At 64.8% G+C, this 22170-nt stretch overlaps 2 protein-coding genes across 5 annotated transcripts; one reads left to right on the forward strand and one right to left on the reverse strand.

Annotated features, from left to right (window-relative positions):
* Window positions 1–58: 58 nt before the first annotated feature.
* On the forward strand, window positions 59–10460 carry TMEM259 (transmembrane protein 259). Of its 4 annotated transcripts, XR_012915182.1 has the most exons (12): window positions 60–455; window positions 5635–5916; window positions 6727–6826; window positions 7428–7538; window positions 7850–7972; window positions 8068–8168; window positions 8253–8310; window positions 8384–8467; window positions 8540–8672; window positions 8802–8901; window positions 9171–10080; window positions 10182–10460. XR_012915182.1 is itself a non-coding variant. In XM_012745796.3 (11 exons), exons 1-11 carry the CDS (start codon window positions 228–230, stop codon window positions 9720–9722), a joined length of 1821 nt encoding a protein of 606 aa, XP_012601250.1. In that variant the 5' UTR covers window positions 59–227; the 3' UTR covers window positions 9723–10460. The 4 variants fall into 4 exon arrangements, 3 of the variants coding, with proteins under 3 accessions (XP_012601250.1, XP_012601251.1, XP_012601249.1); XM_012745796.3 differs by having other exon boundaries at window positions 59–455; window positions 8435–8467; window positions 9171–10460; XM_012745795.2 differs by having other exon boundaries at window positions 9171–10460.
* GRIN3B (glutamate ionotropic receptor NMDA type subunit 3B) lies at window positions 10377–18352 on the reverse strand. Its single transcript, XM_012745794.3, has 9 exons — window positions 17911–18352; window positions 15586–16181; window positions 14198–15230; window positions 12358–12503; window positions 12160–12275; window positions 11854–12005; window positions 11373–11537; window positions 11180–11247; window positions 10377–10947 (listed from the first exon to the last, which is right to left on the reverse strand). The coding sequence occupies exons 1-9, from the start codon at window positions 18334–18336 to the stop codon at window positions 10518–10520; spliced, it is 3132 nt and encodes a 1043-aa protein (XP_012601248.2). The 5' UTR covers window positions 18337–18352; the 3' UTR covers window positions 10377–10517.
* Between the last annotated feature and the right edge of the window lie 3818 nt (window positions 18353–22170).

Here is a 22170-nt window from a genome sequence, read left to right on the forward strand (position 1 = left end):
CCGCTGGCATCCCAGCGTGCCCCGCAGGTTTAGCGGGGCCGCTCCTGCCTGGCGCTGCGGCTCGCTGGCGTCAGCAGGGCCGCGGCCGGACGAGGAGGTGGAAGATGGCGGCGGCGTCCGGGCGTCCGTGAGCAGCGCGGCGGCGGCGGCGGCGGCGAGGACGGCTGATGACGGCTGGGAGGCGCCCTCGGGGACCCGCGGGCCGCTAGGGCGCGCCGGTGGGCGGCATGTCGGAGCACGCGGCGCCCGCGGCCCCGGGGCCTGGGCCCAACGGCGGCGGAGGCGGCGGCCCGGCCCCCGCGCGCGGGCCTCGCACCCCCAACCTGAACCCCAACCCCCTCATCAACGTGCGCGACCGGCTCTTCCACGCGCTCTTCTTCAAGATGGCTGTCACCTACTCGCGGCTCTTCCCGCCGGCCTTCCGCCGTCTCTTCGAGTTCTTCGTGTTGCTCAAGGTGACCGCGCCCCCGACCCCCAAGGCTGCGACTTCCGACCGCGACCCCTGACCCCAGGGACGCCGAATCCCCCTCCCTCACCTGGAAGCCTAGTTCCGGCCCCACTGATTAGGGAACCTCCACAAAGCCTACGACCTCTGACCCCTGGGGTGGCCAGGGACACAGTCTTGGGCGACGTCCGCCCACCCCCTTAGTAGCCCCTGGTCCCGGCTCCGGATCCTCATTTCCTACCCTCCAGTCCCGCCCCGCCCCCGGCCTCTTTCCCTGGGTTTCCTACCTTCGGGAACCTTGGAGCCCTCCTGTCCTTTCATCCCTGACTCTGCTGGCAGGGACCCTCAGCCCAGAGGATCCCCTCCACCAGCCCACCCTGGCCTGTGCAGGCCAGAACCCAGCCCCATCCCGGGCTCCGCCTCGGACCACCCTCCCTGCGTGGAAGTCCACTTCCCACTCCCCTTTCTTCCTTCCGGTGGGGATCTCCTCCTCCTTGGGACCTTCCACTTGCCCCCACCCTGCTTCTCCCTCTTCTGAGTCTCAGGGGGGAATGTGGCTTAGCTGAGGTCACTTCACTAGGGCTACTGGCAAAATTACAGCCAGCACTGACGGCCTCCTTGTTCTACTTGGGAAGCTCAGGTGTGGGTTTGATTAACCCTCCCTCTTGGATGAGGAATCACTCACTGGCCAGGGCCGAGCTGCCATGCCCTGGGCTCTGTCCCCTTCCCAGCCACCCCAGATGGCACAGAGGTTTCAGCCAAGAGAGACGGGTGACAGGAGGGGCTGCGGAGCCTCCTGGGCTCTGAGTTTCTGATTTGTTGGAGGAAATGGAGAAATGGTTGTTTTCATTTTCCACGGGGGATACTGACGTCGAAGAGTGAGCTTTTCAGGCCTAATCCCAGAAAGGGGGCTGATCCTGATGGACCAGGCAGGCTGGGGAGGTTCCCACCTGACACAGGTTGGTCAGGAATGGGCTGCTCTTCTGGGTTCAATGGAGGGAGCAGGAGCTGGGCTGTATGACAGCCCTGGGTGTGGGGCCTGGTCCCGCCACAGCTGCCAAGTGGATCCACCAGGCATGAGGAGCTGGCTTCTCCTGCCCAGAGCTTGCCCCGTCATCCTTCCTACCTTGTCCCTCCTTGCGGCCCCCAGAACAGCGTGGTCACCTCAGTAGCGCCAGGGCAGGGCTGTGGAGGATTACAGAATCAGAGATCCTTTCTTGGACTTCCTGGTGTCCACAGGTGGACTGAAATCGTGGACAAACACTTATCTGTGGGTGTGCGTTTGGGGACAGACAGAGTGGCCTGGATCCAGGAAGAAGCCACTGTGTCCTCGGGCTTGTCATTGCAGGCATGTGCCCTTTGCAAGGCTGGGTCCCCCCCAAGAGTTCAACTTCCCTAGAAAGTGTGTCCCAGTAGCCAGTGGTGGCTCTGGGATGACCCAGCAGACCCAGCCACATCTCCAGGCAGGCGCCACCTCAGGTGGGGCCAGGCTTCAGCTGAAGGCTGCCCGGTGGGGAGTGAGAACCCCACATCTCCTCTGGGGTTGCTGGAGCCGGAGATCTGTTCTTGTGAATCCTCTGCCTGCCCACACGGCATCAGGCCCTGCTGCCTTTGCTTGCTTCATCTGCAAAGCTCGGGCTGGGCCGCTGACTTCTGAGGCTGCTTTGGGTTCCAGAAGGCTTCTCCCCTCTGCTTCCTGCCCTGCTGGCTTTTGTGCAGCTCCTGCAGAGGCTGAGGCTCCTCGTGTGCTCCTCGTGAGATCGCTTCTTCCTGCGATGCCTGTGCAGCTGGGCTCCTGGCCTCGAGCCACCTGTCCCCCACGCCTGTGTTCGAGTTGTCTTAGGAAATGCCCAGCAGTGCCAGGTGTGGGGAACTAGGTGGCAGCTGGGGTGCATGTTTGAGGGGCCACCCTGCCATCAGTGCCTGCGCCTGTGTGGTGAGACCCTGGGCCCCAGGCAGCCCGACCCTGGCCGCCATGGAGTGGCCCTGACACATGGTGCCTTGACGTGGGCAAGGGCTCACCTCTGACCATTGGGGAGTCACAGGCACTCTAATGAGGTCATTGTGAGGATTAAGGGGAGGACACGTGGCATCGCAGGGACCCGTCTGTCACGTTGGCTGTCACTGTAGAGTGGGGCTGGAAGGAGATGCCTCTGTGCCTTCAGGGTGGGAAACCCCCCATGTCCGGAGGGAGGGGAGCCCCAGGTATGGCTGGACTCCTTCCCTGAGAAAGAAGGTGTGGCCCCTCAGGCCCGTCCCCGCTCAGATACCCAGAGATGCGCCAGACAGCTCCCCGCCCTCGGGTCTGTGGGAAGACAGGGAAGGAAAGGCCTGCCGGGTGGCAGAGTGTTGGAGCCCTGGGAGCTCTGACCGGGACATCAAGGGAAGCTTCCTGGAGGAGGTTGCAGGAAAATAGCCTCTGGCCAGCCAAGCGACTCGTGTGTTACGGGACATGGGTAGGGCAGACCAGGAGGGAGGGGAGGGTCATGGGGTATGACCAGTGGTCAGGGCTAGGTGTTGGGGAGGTGAACAGCAGCCTGCAGGCAAAGGGATGGGGTGTCTGGGCAGCAGGAAGGGCACATGGGACAGCCGTGGGGCTGGAGCACCTTGGGCCAGCAGCTGGGGATCTCAGGGGTCAGGTGGGGTCAGGACCAGCCAGGGCATGTGGGGTGGCCGGAGCCCACCATGGGTGAGACAGCTGCTGTGTGTGGCTAGTGCTGGCACAGTTGTGGGAGAACCCAGGGACTCGGGATGAGGTGGTGTCCAGCTCTGCAGGAGGGAAATGGGCCCCGTGGGAGGTCTTGTCACATGGGAAGGAGTCTTGGGCCAGAATTTCTGCAAGCCAGGTCAGCTCAGGGTGCTTGGTGGGGCGGGGCCCGCATGCAGGATGCTGGCGTAGGCACCTGGGTGGCGTCCGAGTCATAGCATTTGTGGATGTGGAGACGTCCCAACCCAGTCCATGCACATTTGGGTGTGGGCAAGGGCTACTCATCACATCCCCTGGCCCCATGGGACAGGTCACTCGAGGCCATGCTGGGTCTTGCCAGATATGTGTCCAGCACCCCCCAGGCCAAGCTGCCCTTGCCCACCACGTCCCCAGAGCTGCTTGTCCTCTGGGGGTCACTGTGGTGTGGTCAGGTTTGTGGCTGGGACTACCCCAGCTCCTCCCTCCTGGCCACGTGACCTCTGTGCTTCTGTTCCTCATCGTGAGCTGGGCCGTGGCAGACAGGTGCGTGCTGTGGGTGTGTCTTGTGGGAGCGCTGGGCAGCCCCAGCCTCGGGCTGGCTGTGTGTCAGCGCTTTTTATAACAACTTGGCAAATGGTCTCTCCCTGTCTCGGGCACAGCTCCTGCGGGATGTCCAGGCCTGGGGAGCACAGCGTGACCCATGGGCATCCGGCTTCCTGCCAGGCCCCTCGTTCCTGGGAGTGTTGAGCAAAGGGACTGTGGTCAGCCCCTCTGACCACAGCCTGATGCTGCTCCCTGGCTCCACGGCTCCCATCCCCAGCTCCTGTCCCCAGATGCCACCCTGGAGGAGGTGGTCACGCTGTGAAAGAACCACTCAGTCCCCCTGCATGCTTGCCTTCCACACCGCCTCTCCTGGTCCTTTGTCACGTCTCCACTACCCCGTCCGCAACTATAGCACGTGTCTGTGAGGACCTGAACATCGGGTCAGGGGCTGCTCTTCTGCCTGTGCTTAAATCTTAGCAAGGCACTAACCTCCGCACTGTGGCACTTTTGGCTGTAGCGGCCAGAAACTCAATCCACATTGGCCTACGGGACGGCTATTTTGAGCTAACTCGGCTGAGGAGTCTGTAGTGGGGCTTCCTGACTTCAGGTGTGGCTGGATCCAGGCCTTCGCAGTACACTCACATCAGGGTCTCCTGCTGCTAAGTTCTGTGCCCCCCTTGGGTCTCAGCCACCGTGGCTTGGCTGACCCAGTGTGCAAAGGGCTCCAGAGGGAAGGCCAGGCCTGCCGTGGGTACCGAAAGGATCACGGTTTTGGCAGTGCTGCTCGTGGCTGTGGCCACAGGCAGCTTGCCACGCCCTAAGCCTCAGTGTCCCTACCAGCAGGTCAGGGAGGGGCTTTTGCTATGGCACCACCATGACCTAGGTCTCTCTGGGCTGTGGGTCTGGAGTCTGGCGAGCTGACTCCCAGAGTCTGGGGTTGCCATGGGGCAGTGTGCTCGAGAGGTGGCCCCGCTGACGGAACGCCCAGGTCCTTGGCTGAGCACCGCCTGGCTCCATGAAGCTGCGGAGCAGGGCGTGGCTTGCATCGGGCTCTGGGGCGATGCGTGGACTTCAGCTGGGGGTGCTGTGGCATGCACAGCTGTTGGCATGGCGGGCTCCCAAGAAGAAGGGTGGCCCTACACTGCCCAAGAAGGAAGCCTGCCTTGTGGCATGCCCACGGCGTGGCGGGACTCTGGGGTGGGGTGGTCCTGGATACTGCAGGGTCTTGAGCAACATCCCTGGCTTTGTTCGCCCACTCCACGGCAGGGGGCAGTCCCCACAACCCAGATGTCCTAGACATGGCTCATGTGCCCTGGGGGTGGGAGCGCTCGGTGGATGGCTGCTGTCCCGTCGCACAGATGAGGCGGCTGTGCCTCAGAGGCTGTGGCACCTGGCCTCGGCGCAGCCCAAGGAGGCTCTGCTGTGTCCTGGGCAGCTGCAGCTGGCCCTGCCAGGCCTGGGAGGGGCACAGGGTGCCCACGTCGGTGAGGGAAGCTATTTTTAGCCAGTGAGATCAGGGGGCCTGGGGCCACTGCAGAGCGTGAGGCAGGAGACCTCTGGGTGGGTCGAGGGGTGGCTGCTCTGGCCTCCTGTGGACGGAGGCCCAGCAGGCAGCCTGGGGGCCAGGGCACCCGGGCTGGCCTTGTGGAACTGGAGCCTTTGGTGGTTGGTGCTCATCTCTGTTCACCTGAGCCCAGCTGGGTCTTCCTGGGCAGGCATCCTGCAGGCACCTAGGAGGCTCCGGCCCTTTTGCCTTGTCCTGGCTCACCCCAGGGGGCCCAGTGCCATCTTAGCCCTTGCCTAAGCCCTGAGGCTGCCAGAGCCCTGCTGCAGGGCCTTTCCTGGTTCTCCAGCCCTACTCGGCCTCCTGGGGTTTCGTCCACTGCCCCTGCTGAGCAGGCCCCTGGGCGCAGGCTGCAGTGAGTCTCGGGCTCCCTGCTGACCGCCAGCCGCCCCCCAGGCGCTGTTCGTGCTCTTCGTCCTGGCCTACATCCACATCGTCTTCTCCCGCTCGCCCATCAACTGCCTGGAGCACGTGCGCGACAAGTGGCCACGAGAGGGCATCCTGCGTGTCGAGGTGCAGCACAACTCGAGCCGCGCGCCCGTCTTCCTGCAGTTCTGTGACGGTGATGGCCGCGGCAACTTCCCTGGCCTGGCCATGGAGCCAGGCAGCGGCCTGGAGCTGGAGGAAGAGGAGGAGGAGGAGCTGACCATGGAGATGTTTGGGAACAGCTCTGTCAAGGTGAGCCAGGAGTACAGCAGGCGCTCAATAAGTGGGTGTGACAGAGTGATCCGCTGCGTGCAGAACGTTGGCTGCTTGCAACGTTCTTGCCCTTGCAGGGCCTGACACACAGATAAGCCACCCCCTGCCTGCTCCAGCTGCTGTGGCCTTTTGGTGGCCTGGGGGCTCCAGAGCAAATAGCTGAGAAGGCAGCTCATGGACTGGGAACCAAGAGCTCTAGGCTTGTCCCAGCCATCCTGAGGTGGCCCGGCTGCCTGTGGGGTGCTGAACACCCTGTTGGGTGGCTGTGGTAGGCCCCCTGGACTGTTGGGAAATCTTCCTGCTTCGCTAGGGCCAGGGTCCTTCCTGTCCCCTCAAAGCCAACCTTAAGAATTAGTGTTTGGCCAGCGTCAAGTCCACTGGCCTTGGGGCAGGGACAAGCGTGGGTGGGGGTGTTGGTGCAAACCCGAGTCCCGATGGCCCTGACCCCATGGTTTCTATATCCTGAGGCCGCCTAGTGTCCAGTGCTGCCTGTGCTCAGCCCCCGTCCCCACTCTGGGCACAGAGCCCCGCCCTGAGGCCGCTGGGGTGGGGGGCAGGGACAGGGGAAGGCAGGCATGGTCTTAGGTGTACACAGAGTCTGCCCTGGCCTGGTCTGTGCTGGCTTAGTGGCCTGCCAGTCCTGGAGGTGGTGACTGTCCTAGTGAGGCTTGGGGGTCATCGTACCTTCCAGTCAGCAGAAGGGGGCGCCCAGGGACCATATCCTCCACGTCATAGAGCCTCGAGGCCCAGGCTGGGCCCACTGACGCCCTGGTTCCCGGTTGCCCACAGTTTGAGCTGGACATCGAGCCCAAGGTGTTCAAGCCACCAGGCAGTACGGAGGCCCTGAATGACAGCCAGGAGTTCCCCTTCCCCGAGACGCCCACCAAAGGTACGTCCAGGTGTGGGGTGCTAAGGCACAGGCAGTCACCTTGGGAGGTCACTGTTCAGGGTCACAGCCCGCCAGCCAGGGAGAAGGGGGAGTTAGCTGTGAGCTTTGCCTAGCTCTGTGCCTCAGTTCCCCCATCTGTCAGCACATGAGACTACGGGATATGTTCCAGGGCCCAGGTTAACTGGCTCAGCCTCTTTGGGACCCTCTTTTGTAAATGGCAGCTTTGAGGGGATCAGGGCCTCTCCAGCTCTGACCTTGTGTGTTCTGATCTGTCATGCTCAGGGAAGCCTCCCCCTGTCCCATCCACCTGAGCCCCAAAAGTCCCTGCTGTGGTGTGATGGGCCCTCTTTCCTGCACTCCAGCTGGGCAGGTGCCCTTCCTTCCCAGAGAGCAGAGGGACAGCCCTGTACCAGCTGGTCCCAGCCAGGAAGGCAGGCCTCAGTGGGGTGGGTGGGAGGAACTTGGCCAGCCCATCCCTTGAATGGAGGGGGAACCATCCCAAGTGTACCTGTGGTGGGCTCCCAGCACCTGTCCGGGAGGCCCAGGGTGCAGGGTCCTCAGCCACTACCTGGCTCGGGGCTGACACCTGCTCTGCCCTCAGTGTGGCCGCAGGATGAGTACATCGTGGAATACTCGCTGGAGTATGGCTTCCTGCGGCTCTCGCAGGCCACGAGGCAGCGCCTGAGCATCCCAGTCATGGTGGTCACCCTGGGTGAGTCGGACTGCCCTGTCGTGGGGAGCTGAGTGTGGTCAGGCCTCTCCTGCCACCCTCGGGGTCTCTTGCTCTTACAGAGGTGGGGGGGGGCTGTGCCCGCAGCACTGTAGTGCCTGCTCTGGGAAGGCCCTCCCAGGGCTGGGGTCCCTTGGTGGGGTCTCTCTGGGCCTGACACAGGGACCTGCCAACCAGCCTAGGCAGGGAGGTGGCTGGGACGCCATTCTGGGCCTGGGGCTGGTGTGGGGCCTAGGGGCTGCTTGAGCAGGGCCCCGGCCAGGTCCCCAGCTCCTTGACCCGCCGGCCTGCAGACCCCACGAGAGACCAGTGCTTCGGGGACCGCTTCAGCCGCCTGCTGCTGGATGAGTTCCTGGGCTACGACGACATCCTCATGTCCAGTGTGAAGGGCCTGGCGGAGAACGAGGAGAACAAGGGTAACAAGGGTGGGACACAGGCCAGGGCTGGGTGGGGGCTGGGGGCCGAGGGCCGGGTGTGGCTGGGCTGCTGACGTGGCCACCCACCCTGGCAGGCTTCCTGCGGAACGTGGTGTCGGGCGAGCACTACCGCTTTGTGAGCATGTGGATGGCGCGCACGTCCTACCTGGCTGCCTTCGTCATCATGGTCATCTTCGTGAGTGCGGCCGGTCCGGGCCGGGCGGAAGGGGCGCCCGGGGCAGGGCGGGTGGCCCGCGGCCTCACACAGCGCTCCCCGCAGACGCTGAGCGTGTCCATGCTGCTGCGCTACTCACACCACCAGATCTTCGTCTTCATCGGTGAGTGTCCCGCGACCGCGGGGCGGGCGGGCGCCGCGCAGGCCCTCACCGGGCGCCCGCCCTGTGTCCGCAGTGGACCTGCTGCAGATGCTGGAGATGAACATGGCCATCGCCTTCCCCGCAGCGCCCCTGCTGACCGTCATCCTGGCCCTCGTCGGTGAGGACCCGCCCGCCGCCCCTGCCCCGCCCCGCCCCTCCCGCTCCAACCCGGCGCCGCCTGTCCCCGCAGGGATGGAGGCCATCATGTCGGAGTTCTTCAATGACACCACCACGGCCTTCTACATCATCCTTATCGTGTGGCTGGCCGACCAGTACGATGCCATCTGCTGCCACACCAACACCAGCAAGCGGCACTGGCTGCGGTGAGGGCAGGGTGGGGTCCTGTAGGGGTGGAGCCGTGGGCGGGGTCTTGTAGGGGGTGGGATCTTGGGGGCGGGGCTGAGGAGGTCCTCATTCTCCTGCATGTCCTGGGCCCGGTGCCCTGGTCGCAGGTTCTTCTACCTGTACCACTTCGCTTTCTACGCCTACCACTACCGCTTCAACGGGCAGTACAGCAGCCTGGCTCTGGTCACCTCCTGGCTCTTCATCCAGGTGAGGCCGGTCAGCGGGTGAGACTGCCTGCACCCCATGACCCCTCCAGGTTGTGTGGCCCCTTCGGAACAGGGTGGACGGAGGTCAGCGAGGCCGGGCCATGTCCTGGAGCCGGGGGAGGGGGAAGTCTTTGGAGTGGGGCACTGGGCGGAGGCGAAGGGCACCAGACTCCAACCTTGTGCCTTGGTCTTGGTGGCTGTCCTGGGGTGGGGCACTGGGTGGGGCTGTGGTGGGTGGGGCTTGTGGCCTGACTCCGCCCCCACCTACAGCATTCCATGATCTACTTCTTCCACCACTACGAGCTGCCTGCCATCCTTCAGCAGATTCGCATCCAGGAGATGCTCTTGCAGACCCCGCCCTTGGGCCCTGGGACCCCCACGGCGCTGCCCGACGATCTCAACAACAACTCTGGCACCCCGGCCGCCGCCCCCGACCCCACCGGCCAGCCCCCTGCCCTGGGTTCTGGCTTGCAGGGTGCCGGCGGGAGTCCTGGGCCTGTGGCTCCAGCCCCCAGCTCCCTGGTGGCGGCAGCAGCTTCGGTGGCTGCAGCAGCTGGTGGTGACCTGGGCTGGATGGCCGAGACTGCCGCCATCATCACCGACGCCTCCTTCCTGTCCGGCCTGAGCGCCTCCCTCCTGGAGCGGCGGCCGGCCAGCTCCCTGGGCCCTGGTGGGGGCCTCCCCCACACTCACACCCCCCAGGACAGTGGTCCCCTGAGTGACTCCTTGGCACCTGACACAGTCACCCCAGCAGCCCTAGGGAGTGCGCCCAGCCCAGCTTCCACGGCCGCAGTGGACGCACCCTCGGAGGTTGGGTCCTGAGCCATCACCGGCAGCTGAGCCGCCTCTGTCCCTGGCTGTCCTCAGCTGGCTGGGTATGACCTCGCTGCAGCCCATGGGGGTGGGGGAGGCTGTCCCCGGTGGGGGCACCAGGGCCCTCCCCCTTCTTCTGGGCCTGCCCAGCCTATTTTGGTGGTTTCAGGGTTTCATCAGGGTTGCCTGGGAGATGGGGGGGTCTCTCTCCCAGCTGTGGGGTCCGGCCTAGGGCTTGACCCTGCTAGTGAGCCTTGTTTGTGGTGACCAGTGAGGAGAGGGGGTAGGGGCTCCATGGAAGGTTCTAGAAGGGGCTTGGTGAAAGGTCTGGAGCAAACCCTCCCGAGGGCAGAGTCAGATAGTGCAGGTCTGTGAGTGAGGTGGACACGAGGAGGGGGGCAGGATGGGCCGGGCAGCACGACCTCCTGCTGTCCCAGCCTCAGGGCTCTGCCTGGTGCTCGTGTGCAGTGCCTTCTCCACGCCCGGCCCCCTCCCCACGTGCACGCCAGGCCTGGGGTCCCTGGGAGAGCAGAGCTTGTGCCTCGGGCACAGGGACGTGGGGTGCAGGCGGCAACATCAGTGCAGGGCCCAGGAGTCAGGGTCAGCCCTGCTCAGGGTGGGAGTGGGCCGGAAGGCCAAGCCAATCACTCGGTGAGGACTGCGGAGGCGCGCTCATTCCATTCTATTTAATTGCAGTGTACAAAATTGTGTTTGTATATAGAATAAACTGTCGACAGCGGCCCAGTCCGAGTTTGTGTGTGTGCGCGTATGTACCCGCGCCCACAGGAACCCAGGCCGCGGCCTCTATTCCTGCCCCCCCAGCGGGCCTGAGTGAGTGGGGGCTTCCCCCCGGGCTGCTCTGGCCTGCAGCAGGCGCAGTGGCCGGTGCCGGGCACTGTCCCTGAGCTGAGCCAGCAGCTCGCCACGACGCAACAGGGCCTGGCGGAGCCGCTCCCGCACACCCTCGATGTGCTGCTCCAGCTCCTGCAGCTCTCCGGGCTGCGGGCGGCCTGTGGCCAGCGCGGCGGCGGGCGGGCGGCCATTGGAGCACAGCCACATGGGGCCCTCCAGCGTCCCGGCCTCCGTGTCTGCATCCGGTGCCGCTGCCACTGGGGGCTCCAGCAGGAAGCGCACACGACGCTCCTTACCCGTGGCCCGGCGCATCCGCTCACAGCCCCCAGAGCCCTCGGGGGCTGCCGGAGCATCCTGCTGCTGCTGGTGCTCCTCGGGGCCACTGCAGACAGGGTACGAGGGTGGGCATCGTCCCCCTGGGCAGCCACACCCGCGCTGCAGTCTGGGAGGGCAGGTTCGCCACGAGGCACCACCACCGAGCCAACGTGTGGGCAGCGCTGGTGGGCCAGTGGGCAGCTCCACCGCCAGGAAGGAGTTGAGGTGTGCCAAGGGGCCTCTCCTTCAGCTGGCGGGGTGGGGGCGACCACGGAATGGGCAGGCAGGATCCTGCTTACCTGGGCTCAGGCTCCAGCCTCTCCTCCTGCCCTTCTGGCAGCTCCGGGTTCAGGGCACGGTGGATTTTCTAAGACACCAGACAGACCCATTGGCCATGAGGTTGGGCTGGTGTCCCGCCCACAGCCCTCACCTGGCTGACCTATGGCCAGCACCGCCCCCGCCTGGCTGACCTACGGCCAGCCCCGCCCTCACCTGGCTGGTGTGCAGCCAGTACTGCAGCCTGTTGCCCCTGCGGATGCGCGGCAGCGCCAGGCGGTAGAAGACGTGCTCGCCCAGCGAGCTGAGCAGAGCGCTGCTGAGGCCCAGGCAGAGCAGCACAAAGAGCCCCGAGAAGTGGTAGATTCCCATCTGGAGGGTCTGTGGCAACACAGGCAGGAGCCCCTCACGGTTATGTGATGGCAGACCCCTGGGGAGCCTACTGCTGGGGGAGACAGGTTGGGCCAGAAAGAGGGGGCTGTGGCTGTGGAACTGGGCGGGGAGGCAAGAGCTCCATGGCTGGAAGTGAGGTTTCATGGAGGAAGGGGCACTGGAGCTGGGGTTTTGAAGGACGAATACAAGTGTGCAAAAATCAGACAAATGCACATCTTGGGAATGAACAATGGGTTGGCCAACTCAGACAAGGCTCAGGGCCCCCCACACCTACCCCCACCCTGTGTCCCGGGCCCTGCCCCACCTCTGTAACCGCAAAGACCCGCTTCCCGCAAGGCACCATCTTGTACCACTTGTCGTGGAGCAGGTCGATGAAGCCTGAGGACTTGTAGCGGCTGATGAACTCAGACAGGTTGGAGGTGAGCGGCGAGTTCTGGGGCAGTCCGATGCCGTAGCCTGGAGGAGCCAGGGGCCCGGTGGGGTCTGGTGGTGTGTGACCCCAAGGGAACTCCGTCCACACGGGTGGACCTCACCCCTGCTGGCCTTGCACCCTCACCACTCCCTGGGGACCCCCGGAGACCCGCTGGGCCAGCCCGCACCCACCCCTCACCCTCAATGGCGAAGGGCTTGCCCACGGTCAGCAGCTTGCAGTCGGCATCGATGGACACCTCGTAGTCCAGGAGCGACTTGTCCATGATGAAGGCGTTGAGCTTTGGGGGGTCGCTCCTGCGGGTGCCAGGGGTGGGGTCAGCTGCTGTGCTGCACCCCTGCCCCGCCCCGCCCGCCGCGCGCCCACCATGGGCCTCACGTGAGCATGGCGACGCCCAGGGGCGTGGTGGGCGCGCTGTGGCGCCGCATGTGTGCGTGCATCTCGGGGAAGCTCTTCTTGATGTAGGCCTCGGCGCTGCTCTCCCACACCGTGCCGAAGCGGAAGCCCTGTGACGGGTGGTGCAACTGCGCGGGGACCCCGTCAGCCACCTCTGCCCCTCGGGACAGCCCACGGTGGGCCGGGCCCTTGTTGGGGGTGTGCGGGGCGCTCAGCAGCATCCCTGCCCCCACCCACTCCGTGCCAGGAGCACCCCCAACCCAGTGTGACAACCACAGATGTCCCCAGACATGGCCCAGAGTCCCCTGGGGTGGGGCGGACACCCACGTTGAGACCCTCCTGTTCTGAACACCTGCAGGGCCATCTCTACCGGAACTCACCCTGGACTCGACTGCCCTCCGCTGCATTCACGTCTCCCCTTTGGGTCCCACGGGAGCCCCACACTCAAGGTGTGCAAGACCCCACTCCCGATCTGCCCCTATACCTGCTCCCCCAGCAGCTCCGTCCTCCCGGCCCCCCTCTGTCTCTCCCACGCCCATGCCCTGTCCGTCTGCGCACCCTGGGGGCTCCACCTTCAGAACACCGGGGCGCCCCACCCGGCCGGGCCCCCTCGCCCTAGTCTCCCAGCAGCTCCCAGAGCACAATTGTGCGAAGCCCTGATGAGCGAGTGGATCTGGCCTCCATCCACTGCCTCCTGGTGGGGCCCGCCCGTCCACAGCAGCTCGTGAGCTCTGCGTGGCCCTGTGCTGCCCACCACGGCCGGGCGCCGCCCACTTACGCCGTGCTCGTCGGACAGCGCAGCGTCTAGATTCTATTACCAGTTTGCTGGGGGCACCAGAGGCCAGCACAACGGGCCGGACACGAGTGGTGGGAGACACTGTGGGACAGAAAACCCGGCTTCTCCAACAAATTGCAAGGGCAAAAATTAAAGCGGTGGAGGGGAAGCCAGAGGTTGAGGGAAAAGGGAGGGGTCCCACCCTACGCAAGGGCTGGGCATTACATGATCCAGATTCAAACGAGCCATGAAAATAAAAACTCAGTTGGAAATCGGGGGTCTAGTTGACTGTGTCAAGGGCTTTGAAATGTTTAGACAGCCACAGTTGGGGCTGGGGGCACGGTGTTCAGGGTGGGGCATGGATGGAGCCAGCTGGGAGCTGATTTTGGAGCCAAAGGGTTCACTGCATCCTACTCAGGAGTATTCAAAATTTTTCATTAAATATATGTAGACCAGGGTATTCCCCTGTTCTGCCCCAAACCCTCCATGGCTCCCACCTTCCTCAGGGTCAAAGCCCATTGCAAATCTTCCCTGAAACCTCAGGACCCTGCACAACCTGCCTGTCCCCTCCCTGCCCTCCCCTCCTCCCTCTCTCCTCCTCCTCACTCTGCTCCAGCCACATGGGCCTCCATGCTGTGCCTCCAACACGCCAGGCACGTCCTGCCCCAGGGCCTTTGCACGGGCTGTGCCCTCTGCCTAGAACCTTTCCCTGATATCTACATTAAAGTCCCACAGCGTCACCACACACACAGGTCTCCCCAACCTCCCCCTTGAGCAACTGTCCCTCCCCAGTGGACTCTCCCTGTGCCCACTCTGCGCCTGTCTCCGTGGCACCTTTTCCACGTCACCTGTTTTGCTTGTTTATCTTGGATTCCTGTCAGCTCCCCATGTTTTGTCCCTGCTGGGTCCCCAGAGCCTGGTGCACACTCAGTGCTCAACAAGCGTCTCTGGGGACAGGAGTTGGCTGGGGGGGCGTCCTGCACACCCTGCTGACCCCCCAGTGCAGCCCAGCCTGGGCCTAGTCCCCAGACCCTGCCGGCCGCCCACCTTGGGGTCGTGGATCCCCGAGAGCGCCTCGAAGGTCTTGTCCCCGACCATGACGGCGGCCAGGTTGGCGGTGTAGCTGGACAGCACGAGCAGGCAGAAGATGGCCCAGAGGTTCATGAGGAAGCGCCCGGTGGGGCACTTGGGCGTCTTGCTGGAGACGGTGCGGCCGAACAGGATGGCGTAGCAGAGGTTCAGGGCGGAGGAGTAGGAGAACACCGTGCTCCGGTTGCGGCCGCGGGGCGTGAGCCCGTAGGGGCTGCGCCACTCGTACAGGGTGAGGAAGAGCGCGGTGAGGTGCAGGGCCGCGAAGACGCCCACCCACATGGACCAGTGCAGCGGCCACATGAAGGCGCCGATCGGGGAGGCCGTGTCGCGCGCCCGCACCAGGATGCCCAGGCTGGTGGAGAAGAAGGGGCTGGTGAAGTCCACCACCTGCGAGCGCGCCGAGTTGATGCTGAAGCTCGTGACGGCCATGTGCGCCCGGCCGGCCAGCAGGTCCCCCACCAGGCCGGTCCAGCGGCCGTCCCGCAGGGCGCCGTACTTGCCGTCGCCCACGATGTACAGCTCGAAGTCGAAGGGCGCGTCCTCCGCCAGCCGCTCCAGCAGGTCGATGCAGTAGCCGTAGCAGCACTTGCGCAGGGCGCGGGGCACCGAGCCGTTGGCCAGCGCGGCGAACAGCGCGTCCAGTGTGGCCGAGTCGTTGGTGCCGGGGTCCAGACACAGCTGCCCTGCCGGGCACTGCCCATCCTCGTCCGGCTCGCGGGCGAACACGAACGGGTGCTCTATGAGTGTCACCACGCGCAGCTTGGGCCGGGCCTGGGCGCCCGGCCGGGGTGGGGGCCGCACGGCAGCACCCCCCGGTTCCAGGTCCAGCCGCCCGTCCCGCCAGTGGCCCACTGTGGCCCAGGCCGGGGCGCCCCGTGGGTCACGGCGCAGGCTCCACACCTTGAAGTGCCGGGACATGTGTACCTGGGAGGTCCTGGTCACCCACACCGGCCCAGTGCGGCCCTGGAAGGACGTGTTGGCCAGGAACCTGGGGGGAACGGGGGGGGTCAGAGGAAGCCCCCAGAGGAGCTCGCAGCCCTCACCTCTGCTGAGCACACACTCGAATGTCGCCCGGCATCCCCGTGTGTATCACGGGCAGGAGCGGGCCCCACTGGTGTCCCACAGCCCCACGAGATCCCCGGCCAGCTGGGCCATCACCCCTGGGTGCCGTGGCCTGAAGCCGGTGACAAGCAGTGGCTGCTCACAGGGACTAGGACATCTGTCAGCAAAGCGATGTGACTTTGGGGCCGTGGAAAGCAGAGCTGGAACACAGCCAGTGCCCAATAATGAGTGTTGCCTGTTGTGAGCCGTGCCCGCCCTTCCCAAGCGGAGTCCCCACTCACCGCGCCAAGAAGAGCCCCGAGGACGCCGGCCCAGCCGGCTGCTGCAGGTTGCCGCAGGTGCCCGAGGCTGGGAGGAGGGCGCGCTCCAGCTGCACCCGGGCCGCGCTGGCCACCGCGCGCGCCACTAGGTCCACGGCATCGTGGATGGCAGCCTCCAGCGGGGGCCGGGCCACCTCGCCCAGTGCCAGGAGCCCCGGCGGCAGCCCCTCTGTGGGCAGGGCCTCAGCCGGCAGCGGTGTGCCTAGGAGCCAGCGTGGGCCGGGGGGCACAGCCTCCAGCACCCGACGGGCATGGGGGATGTCACAGCCGAGGAGGACAGCCGCCGGGACCAGGGCTTCACCCCCCGCGGGCGCCCCCAGCGGGGCCAGGCGTGTGCGCAGTCCTGTGTCTCCCATGTCTGGCCGGCTCAGGTCCAGCACAAACTGTGGGGCCCGGCCAGCCCGGCTTGTCCAGAGGGCCACCAGGCCACTGGGGTCCCGGACACGGCAGAGAGCCAGGCCGATGTCCTCCCAGACGTGTGCCCGTAGCACAGACACCAGCACATCCAGCAGTGTCTCCAGGGGGCTGGCCCAGTCCAGCTGGAGGTGGAACGGGTTCTGGGAAGGGGCGGCCACAGTTAGGGCTGGCGAGGTCCCCAGACACCCGGCCGCCTCCATCCGAAGGTAGCTGGCAACCTGACAATTGGCCCCCTCCCTCCCCTCCCCCCAGCCCCACCCCTGCTCTAAGCCCTTCCCAGGCTCCCCTTCACCAGCCTCCTCGGCCTTTCAGGGCTGCTTGACTCTGGCTGCCTTGGTAGCACCCATTCCCCAGATGGAATACGTTTCTTCCTCTATGCTAGCCAACTCCTACACATCCTTCAAAACCCAGCCGTACTGCTCCTCCACTATTTAATAGACTTTCCCATCCTCCAGGCAGAAGCCAGGTTTCACCTCTGAACTCTCCCAGCCTCGGGCCCCTCCCTTACCTCCAGTCCTGACCTCATTCCACCCCCCTACCTGCCTGGACGCCCCTCGAGGGCCCGGAGCCCCATGGCTCCATAGTGGCAACGCCTAGGGTGCCCTGGTGCTCAGAGCCACACCAGAGGGCTTACTCTCAGTACCCCTCCGCACACATTACTGCCCTGCCGTGCCCAGTTGAAGATGGGACAGCTTTGGCAGACACCTAAGGTGCGCAGGGTGCTGCCCAGGGTGGGAACAGGATGCTGAGTGCTGGGGACCAGCTGGGGAATGTAGCCCGGCCCTGGGAGGTCCAGCCCCAGAGAAGCCCCAGGGTCCCAAGCCCCCAGGAGGAGGGCATGGTGCAGTTCCTGGAGGCGGCAGCAGAGGGTGCCACAGGCCTGGGCTTGGGTCCTGCACCTCTCCCTCCAGATCCAGGCGTGGGGAGGGGGGCACCGCCTGGAGACCCAGGTGAAGGAGACCCCCTCCAGGGTCGGGGTCTCCCCTCCCAGAGAGGGGAGCCTTCGCCCACCGCGTTTCCCCAGCTCCCTGACAAGCCCCCATGTCCGGAGTTGGGACCCTCCTTGCTGGACCTGGCGGGCAGGGGTCTTTCTCTGGGGGGCAACAGGGTTCCCAGAGCCCAGCCAACCGCCCTTCTCTCCTCCTCGCCCCGTTTCCTCCCAGGATCTGGGCCTGGGATCAAGGAGGGGGCTCCAAGGCTGCAGCCAGGTGGAGGACGGAGGGGGGTTTGGAAAGGGAGTTGCGCTGGGGCCGGAGAGGGGCACCCAGGTGGCTGCGCGTGGGGGGAGCGCTCGGCCTTGAAGGCCTCTGGGAGGGGTGGGGGTCCTGGACCGGGTGGTCTGGACCCGCAGACCCTGAAACTGCACCCCATGGAGCAGGGGAGTCCTGCCTGCCTTCCAGCCTGAGCCCCACACCTGCGTACTGGGAGGCCCTCGGGCCAGCGAGGGTCCGCAGGCAAGGAAGGGCAGGGGCTGTGGTGGCGGTCTCCATCACCAGGGCCCAGGAAGAGGTCTGCAGGGGGGGGGGAGGATCCTGTGTAACTGGGCATCCAGGGGCCAAGGGCGCCCGGCAGGGCTCCCATCCTCCCGTCTAGGTCCCTGCGCCCTGGAGCTCCAGCTCTGGGAACCCCATGCTCCTGGGTCCCCTGGTCTTCCACGTCTGAGTCCCGTCCCTGAGCCCCGGGAGCACCGTGCGTCCAGCAGTCCAGGCCCCGCACTCCTGGGGCAGTCCCGCGCCTCCCTCAGCCCCCGCATGCGGACTCCGGGTCCCCTACCCTCCTCATCCTGTCTCTTGGGCATCCCCAAGGACTCCCGCATCCGGACCCCGGGTCCCCAGCAGCCCGCCTCCTGAGTGTCCCGTCCGCGCGTACCGGGGCGCCGAGGGGCGCGCGCGCCTCCCTCCGCAGCACGCTGAGCACGGGGGTCTCGGCGGCGGCCGCCAGGAAGTGCAGCTGCAGCAGCTCGGGCCGCGCCTCGGGAAAGGCGAGCAAGGCCGCCACGCCCGGCGGCGCCAGCGCCTGGCACAGGCCGCGGGCCAGCGAGGCGGGGTCGCGGGCGGGGGTCGCCGCGGCCACCAGCTCCAAGCTCAGGTTGTGCGGCAGCCGCGGCTCCAGGGCGGCCCGGGCCAGGGCGGCGCGGGCGCGGGCGCGGGCGACGGGCGCGCGGGGCAGGAGGGCGCCCAGGCGCACCGAGCCCCCCAGGCGCGCCAGGACGCCGCACGGCTGCGGGTGGCCCGCGGTGGGCCCGGGCCCCAGCGCAAGCGCCAGGCCGAGCCACAGCGCCCGCACAAACTCCATCGCAAAGTTGCGGGCGCCTCTCGCCGTGGGCGGAGCGCCTGTGCCACCGCGGGGGAGGGGAACGCGCCCGGCCCAGCCGCTCGCTCCCCAACCCGCCGGGCACCCCTCCCTGCCAGGCCGCCAGCCCGCGCCCTCCCTCTCCTCATGCGGTCCCCGAGCGCCAGCTACCCGCTAGGGAGGCGTGGCACCCACTGCCCAGGGCGGGAAGCAGGTTCAGAGGGGTCGTTTGCTGACAGCCGCACCTGGCAGGGGATGGGCACCCCATAACCACTGCCCATCGAGGGCTGAGCCAGGCTGCAGATGAAACGGAGGCTCCGCGCCAGGAAGGGACTTTGGGCTTTAAAATTGGCCTCTCGCTGGCCGCTGGAGCCTGGGAATGTCTCCCCCTGCTTTGATAGGGATGTGGAGGCCCAAGAGGGGCCAGGTTAGCCTCCCACTTCTAGGGAGCAGTTTCTAACCAGACCAACCCATCGGGGTGCTCTAACATGGAGTGCACCCTGGGGAAACTGAGGCAGGCATATTTGATGGGAACCTATTAATTAGATCTCTTGCCTTCCAGCCCTTGGCAGGCAACTTGGACCAAAGAACTCCTCTTCAAGCTTCAAAACCCAGTGCCAAATGCCCTGCTTTGGAAAAATTTCCCTGCTTGCCACCCAGGAAGATGCACACACCCCCACCCCATTTAAGCACCCACTGCTGACATTATCTCCGTCACAGGCTTTATGTTTGTTTATTTGCCTTATTTAGTGACCCTCTCCTGGACTCAGCTCTGGGAGGGTGGGGATGGGTCTGGCTTGGTTGCTGCTCTGTGTCCAGTGAGTTCACGTAGTAGGCACTTTATACTGGCTCACTGCTTGAACAACTGCCCCAACAAGGACACTTGGTTCCATTACCCTCCTCCATGGCTCCGGAGTCTTCTGTAGCTCCCCACTGTCTGCCAATCTCGAAGCAGTCCGGGGGTCCTTCCGTGGCCCTGGCAGCCAGCAGGCGCTTCATAAATGCTGGCTGGCCCAATCAGGGAGTGAAGGACTTGCTCTCGTCCAGGCGGCACCTGGCATGGAATTCTCACCCTGTCCTTCCCGGGTGGTGGAGGCGGGAAGTGTTGGGCGTCTCCCAAGATCCCTCCTGGCAGCGGGAGGCAGCTCTAATGAATGGAGCTACACTTGGGTGGTTTTTTTCACACACACACAAACCTCGTCTCCTTTTGGAGCCAGTGTCAGGGAGGAAAAAAACTCCATTAAGTAAATAAAATGCCAAGTACCAGCCAACCAAATGGACTGAATTTTGAGACATTGTGTCCCAGGAACCAGGGGGTCCCCCAGGTTCCTGGATTCTGGGCTCCTTGTTGCCCGAGGGTCAGACTCCCCATCCTGCCCTGGTTCTGCGTGAGGTGCCGGGGTTAACCCCTCCCTGGGGCCAGTTTCCTAGGACACAGCAAGAGTCCGCAGATATTGGGACAGGCTCGGGGCTGGAGATGCCATCAGCTGGCACTTAGTCACCCACACTGCTGTGGCTCAGGCTGTGTGCCTCAGTTTCCCCATTCACAAGGGGCAACAGGAGTTGCTACTCCCAGCTGCCATGCAGGCTGAATATGTGAACACAAGAAGGCTTTTAAAAAAATCTTTTTATTGTGGTAAAATATACATGAAATGTACCGTCTTAACCATTCTTAAGTGCACAGCTCAGCGGCACTAAGTACACGCACGTGGTTGTGCAGGTGTCACCACCCTCCGTCTCCAGAACTTTCTTGTCTTCCCAAATTGACGCTCTGTCCCCATGAAACACTAACTCCCCATCCCCTGGCGACCACGAATCCATGCATGTCCTGTCTCTGTGGCCCTGCCTGTTCTGGACGTTTCATATAAACTGAGTCTCACACTGTGTGTCCTTCTGTGTCTGGCGTCTCTCACTGAGCATGTTGTCCTCATGGTCCCTCCACGCTGTGGCCTGTGTCAGAGCCTTGTCCCTGTTCATGGCTGAGTGACACTCCACTGTTGTCCACTCACCTGTTGACAGACACGCGCGCCGGCCCCACCTTGCGGCTGCTGATTACGCTGCTGTGAACGTAAACCCAGGAGTGGAGTCGCTGGGTCCGATGTTAACCCCAGGTTTAATTTTTGAGGAACAGCCAGACTGTTCTCCACAGTGGATGCCCTGTGCTCCCCACATCCTTGCCGACACTTGTTATTTTCTGTTTTTTTGGGTTTCCTGGTGGTGCAAAGCGGCAGCACCTTGCTGTGGTCTGCGGACTCTCGCTCTGCCAGCACAGCAGGGTCACCCCACCCCAGGACCACCAGCTGCCATGGCCCTTCCTGTGCCTCGTCCCCACAGGCTTATCGAGCACCCAGCGGGCTCCTTGTGGGGTCTCCACTGTCCTGATCTCACCAGGTGTGTAAATTACGCAGAGAACTCCCCCTCCTCTGCACTCTGCAGTGGGTGGTGACGCCCCAGTGTGACAACGCCCCGAGAGGGGACGCTGAGCCAGCTCCGATAAGGGCTGGCGTCCATGATCCCCTCAAGGGACGTGCACGTGAAGGGAAACCAAGGATTCCAAGGCGCGTGCACCTGCCAAGCTCCCAGGGGCTCCGGGCAGGCCTGCTAGGGGCTGTCTCCTTGTTACAGGTAGGAAAACTGAGTCTCAGGGCCAGGTGTGGCTTCTCTGAGGCCAGCAGGCGATCTGGGGCCTGGATGGGGGTGGGGCCTGCCAGCTGCACCCCTGGGTGCCCCGAGGTGAATTCTAACCGCATCTTCGGCCTGCAGGACCAGATCTCAGGCTGTGACTGAGGCACTGGTCGTGGGAGCAACTGGAGGGGACGGTCCCCCAGGACAATGCAGAAGGGGGTGGGGATGCCAACCACCGCAACAGCTTCTGCCAACATCTCCCAAAGGAGGGTCCCCAGGCTCGTCACCCCAAACCTGCCTGCTCCTGGCAGGCAGGGCCCAGCCTCACAGGCCCGTGGCGTGGGCACCTAATTCTGGAACAGGGGCAGCCTGGGCTTGGCTAAGGGAGAGACCTGGGCCAGGCTGTGACCAGCAGCGACCACCCAGGGGGCAAAGGACTCTCCACACATCAGCCTCGGGCAGTGACCTTGGTCCTCAGGGAGTCTGAGCCCGGCCAGTGGGAGGACCTGATCCTGCAAGGTGACGTCCCCATTTTAGTCCCCCCGGCTGGGGTGGGGACAGACGGTGGTCCCTTGCCCACCGGACACCAGGCAGGGAGAGGACAAGGCCCCAGCGGTCCTGACACAGCATGGCCGGCTGGGCCACCAGCCATGAGGGCACAGAGCCCTGGAACTGGGAACAAGGACACGCATTTGCCTAAAAGCATGAACTCAGCGCTGGCGGCTGGCTTGAGGCCCCAGTTATTATAGCACCCGCTAAATCACATGGATTTTCTGGACCATTAAGCAGGGTTGTCAGTCGGGGGCAGGCTTCTGGAAGGTTCTGTGGCTGTCTGGGCTTGCCTCCAGATGCTGGCTGTAGCTGGCAGCTTCCTCATAGCTGGGGGGGGGGTGTCACCCAGCCTCCTCCAAACCTTGATGCAGACAGGAATGTCCCTTTTGGGGACCCCGGCCCTGACCCACCTCCGCTGGGGGGGTGAGCTGTCCCCTGCTCGGGAAGCCCAGATGTCTCCTCCGAGAGACCAGCCCTGGTTCAAGCCGCTGCTGGGTCTTGGGGAGGCGGGGAGGAGTGGGGCTTCCGTGGCAGGCGTGGCCAGCAGGTGCCCCCCACAGTCCCAGGGCAAAGCCAAAACTCCGGCCACACCTGGCACTCCCTCCGCCAGCCACGGCTCCTGAGTCACGGGTTCACACAAGGACCAGGAGCCCGTGACAC

The sequence above is a fragment of the Microcebus murinus genome, chromosome 27 (genome assembly GCF_040939455.1).
Source record: "Microcebus murinus isolate Inina chromosome 27, M.murinus_Inina_mat1.0, whole genome shotgun sequence".
NCBI classification, from domain to species: Eukaryota; Metazoa; Chordata; class Mammalia; order Primates; family Cheirogaleidae; genus Microcebus; species Microcebus murinus.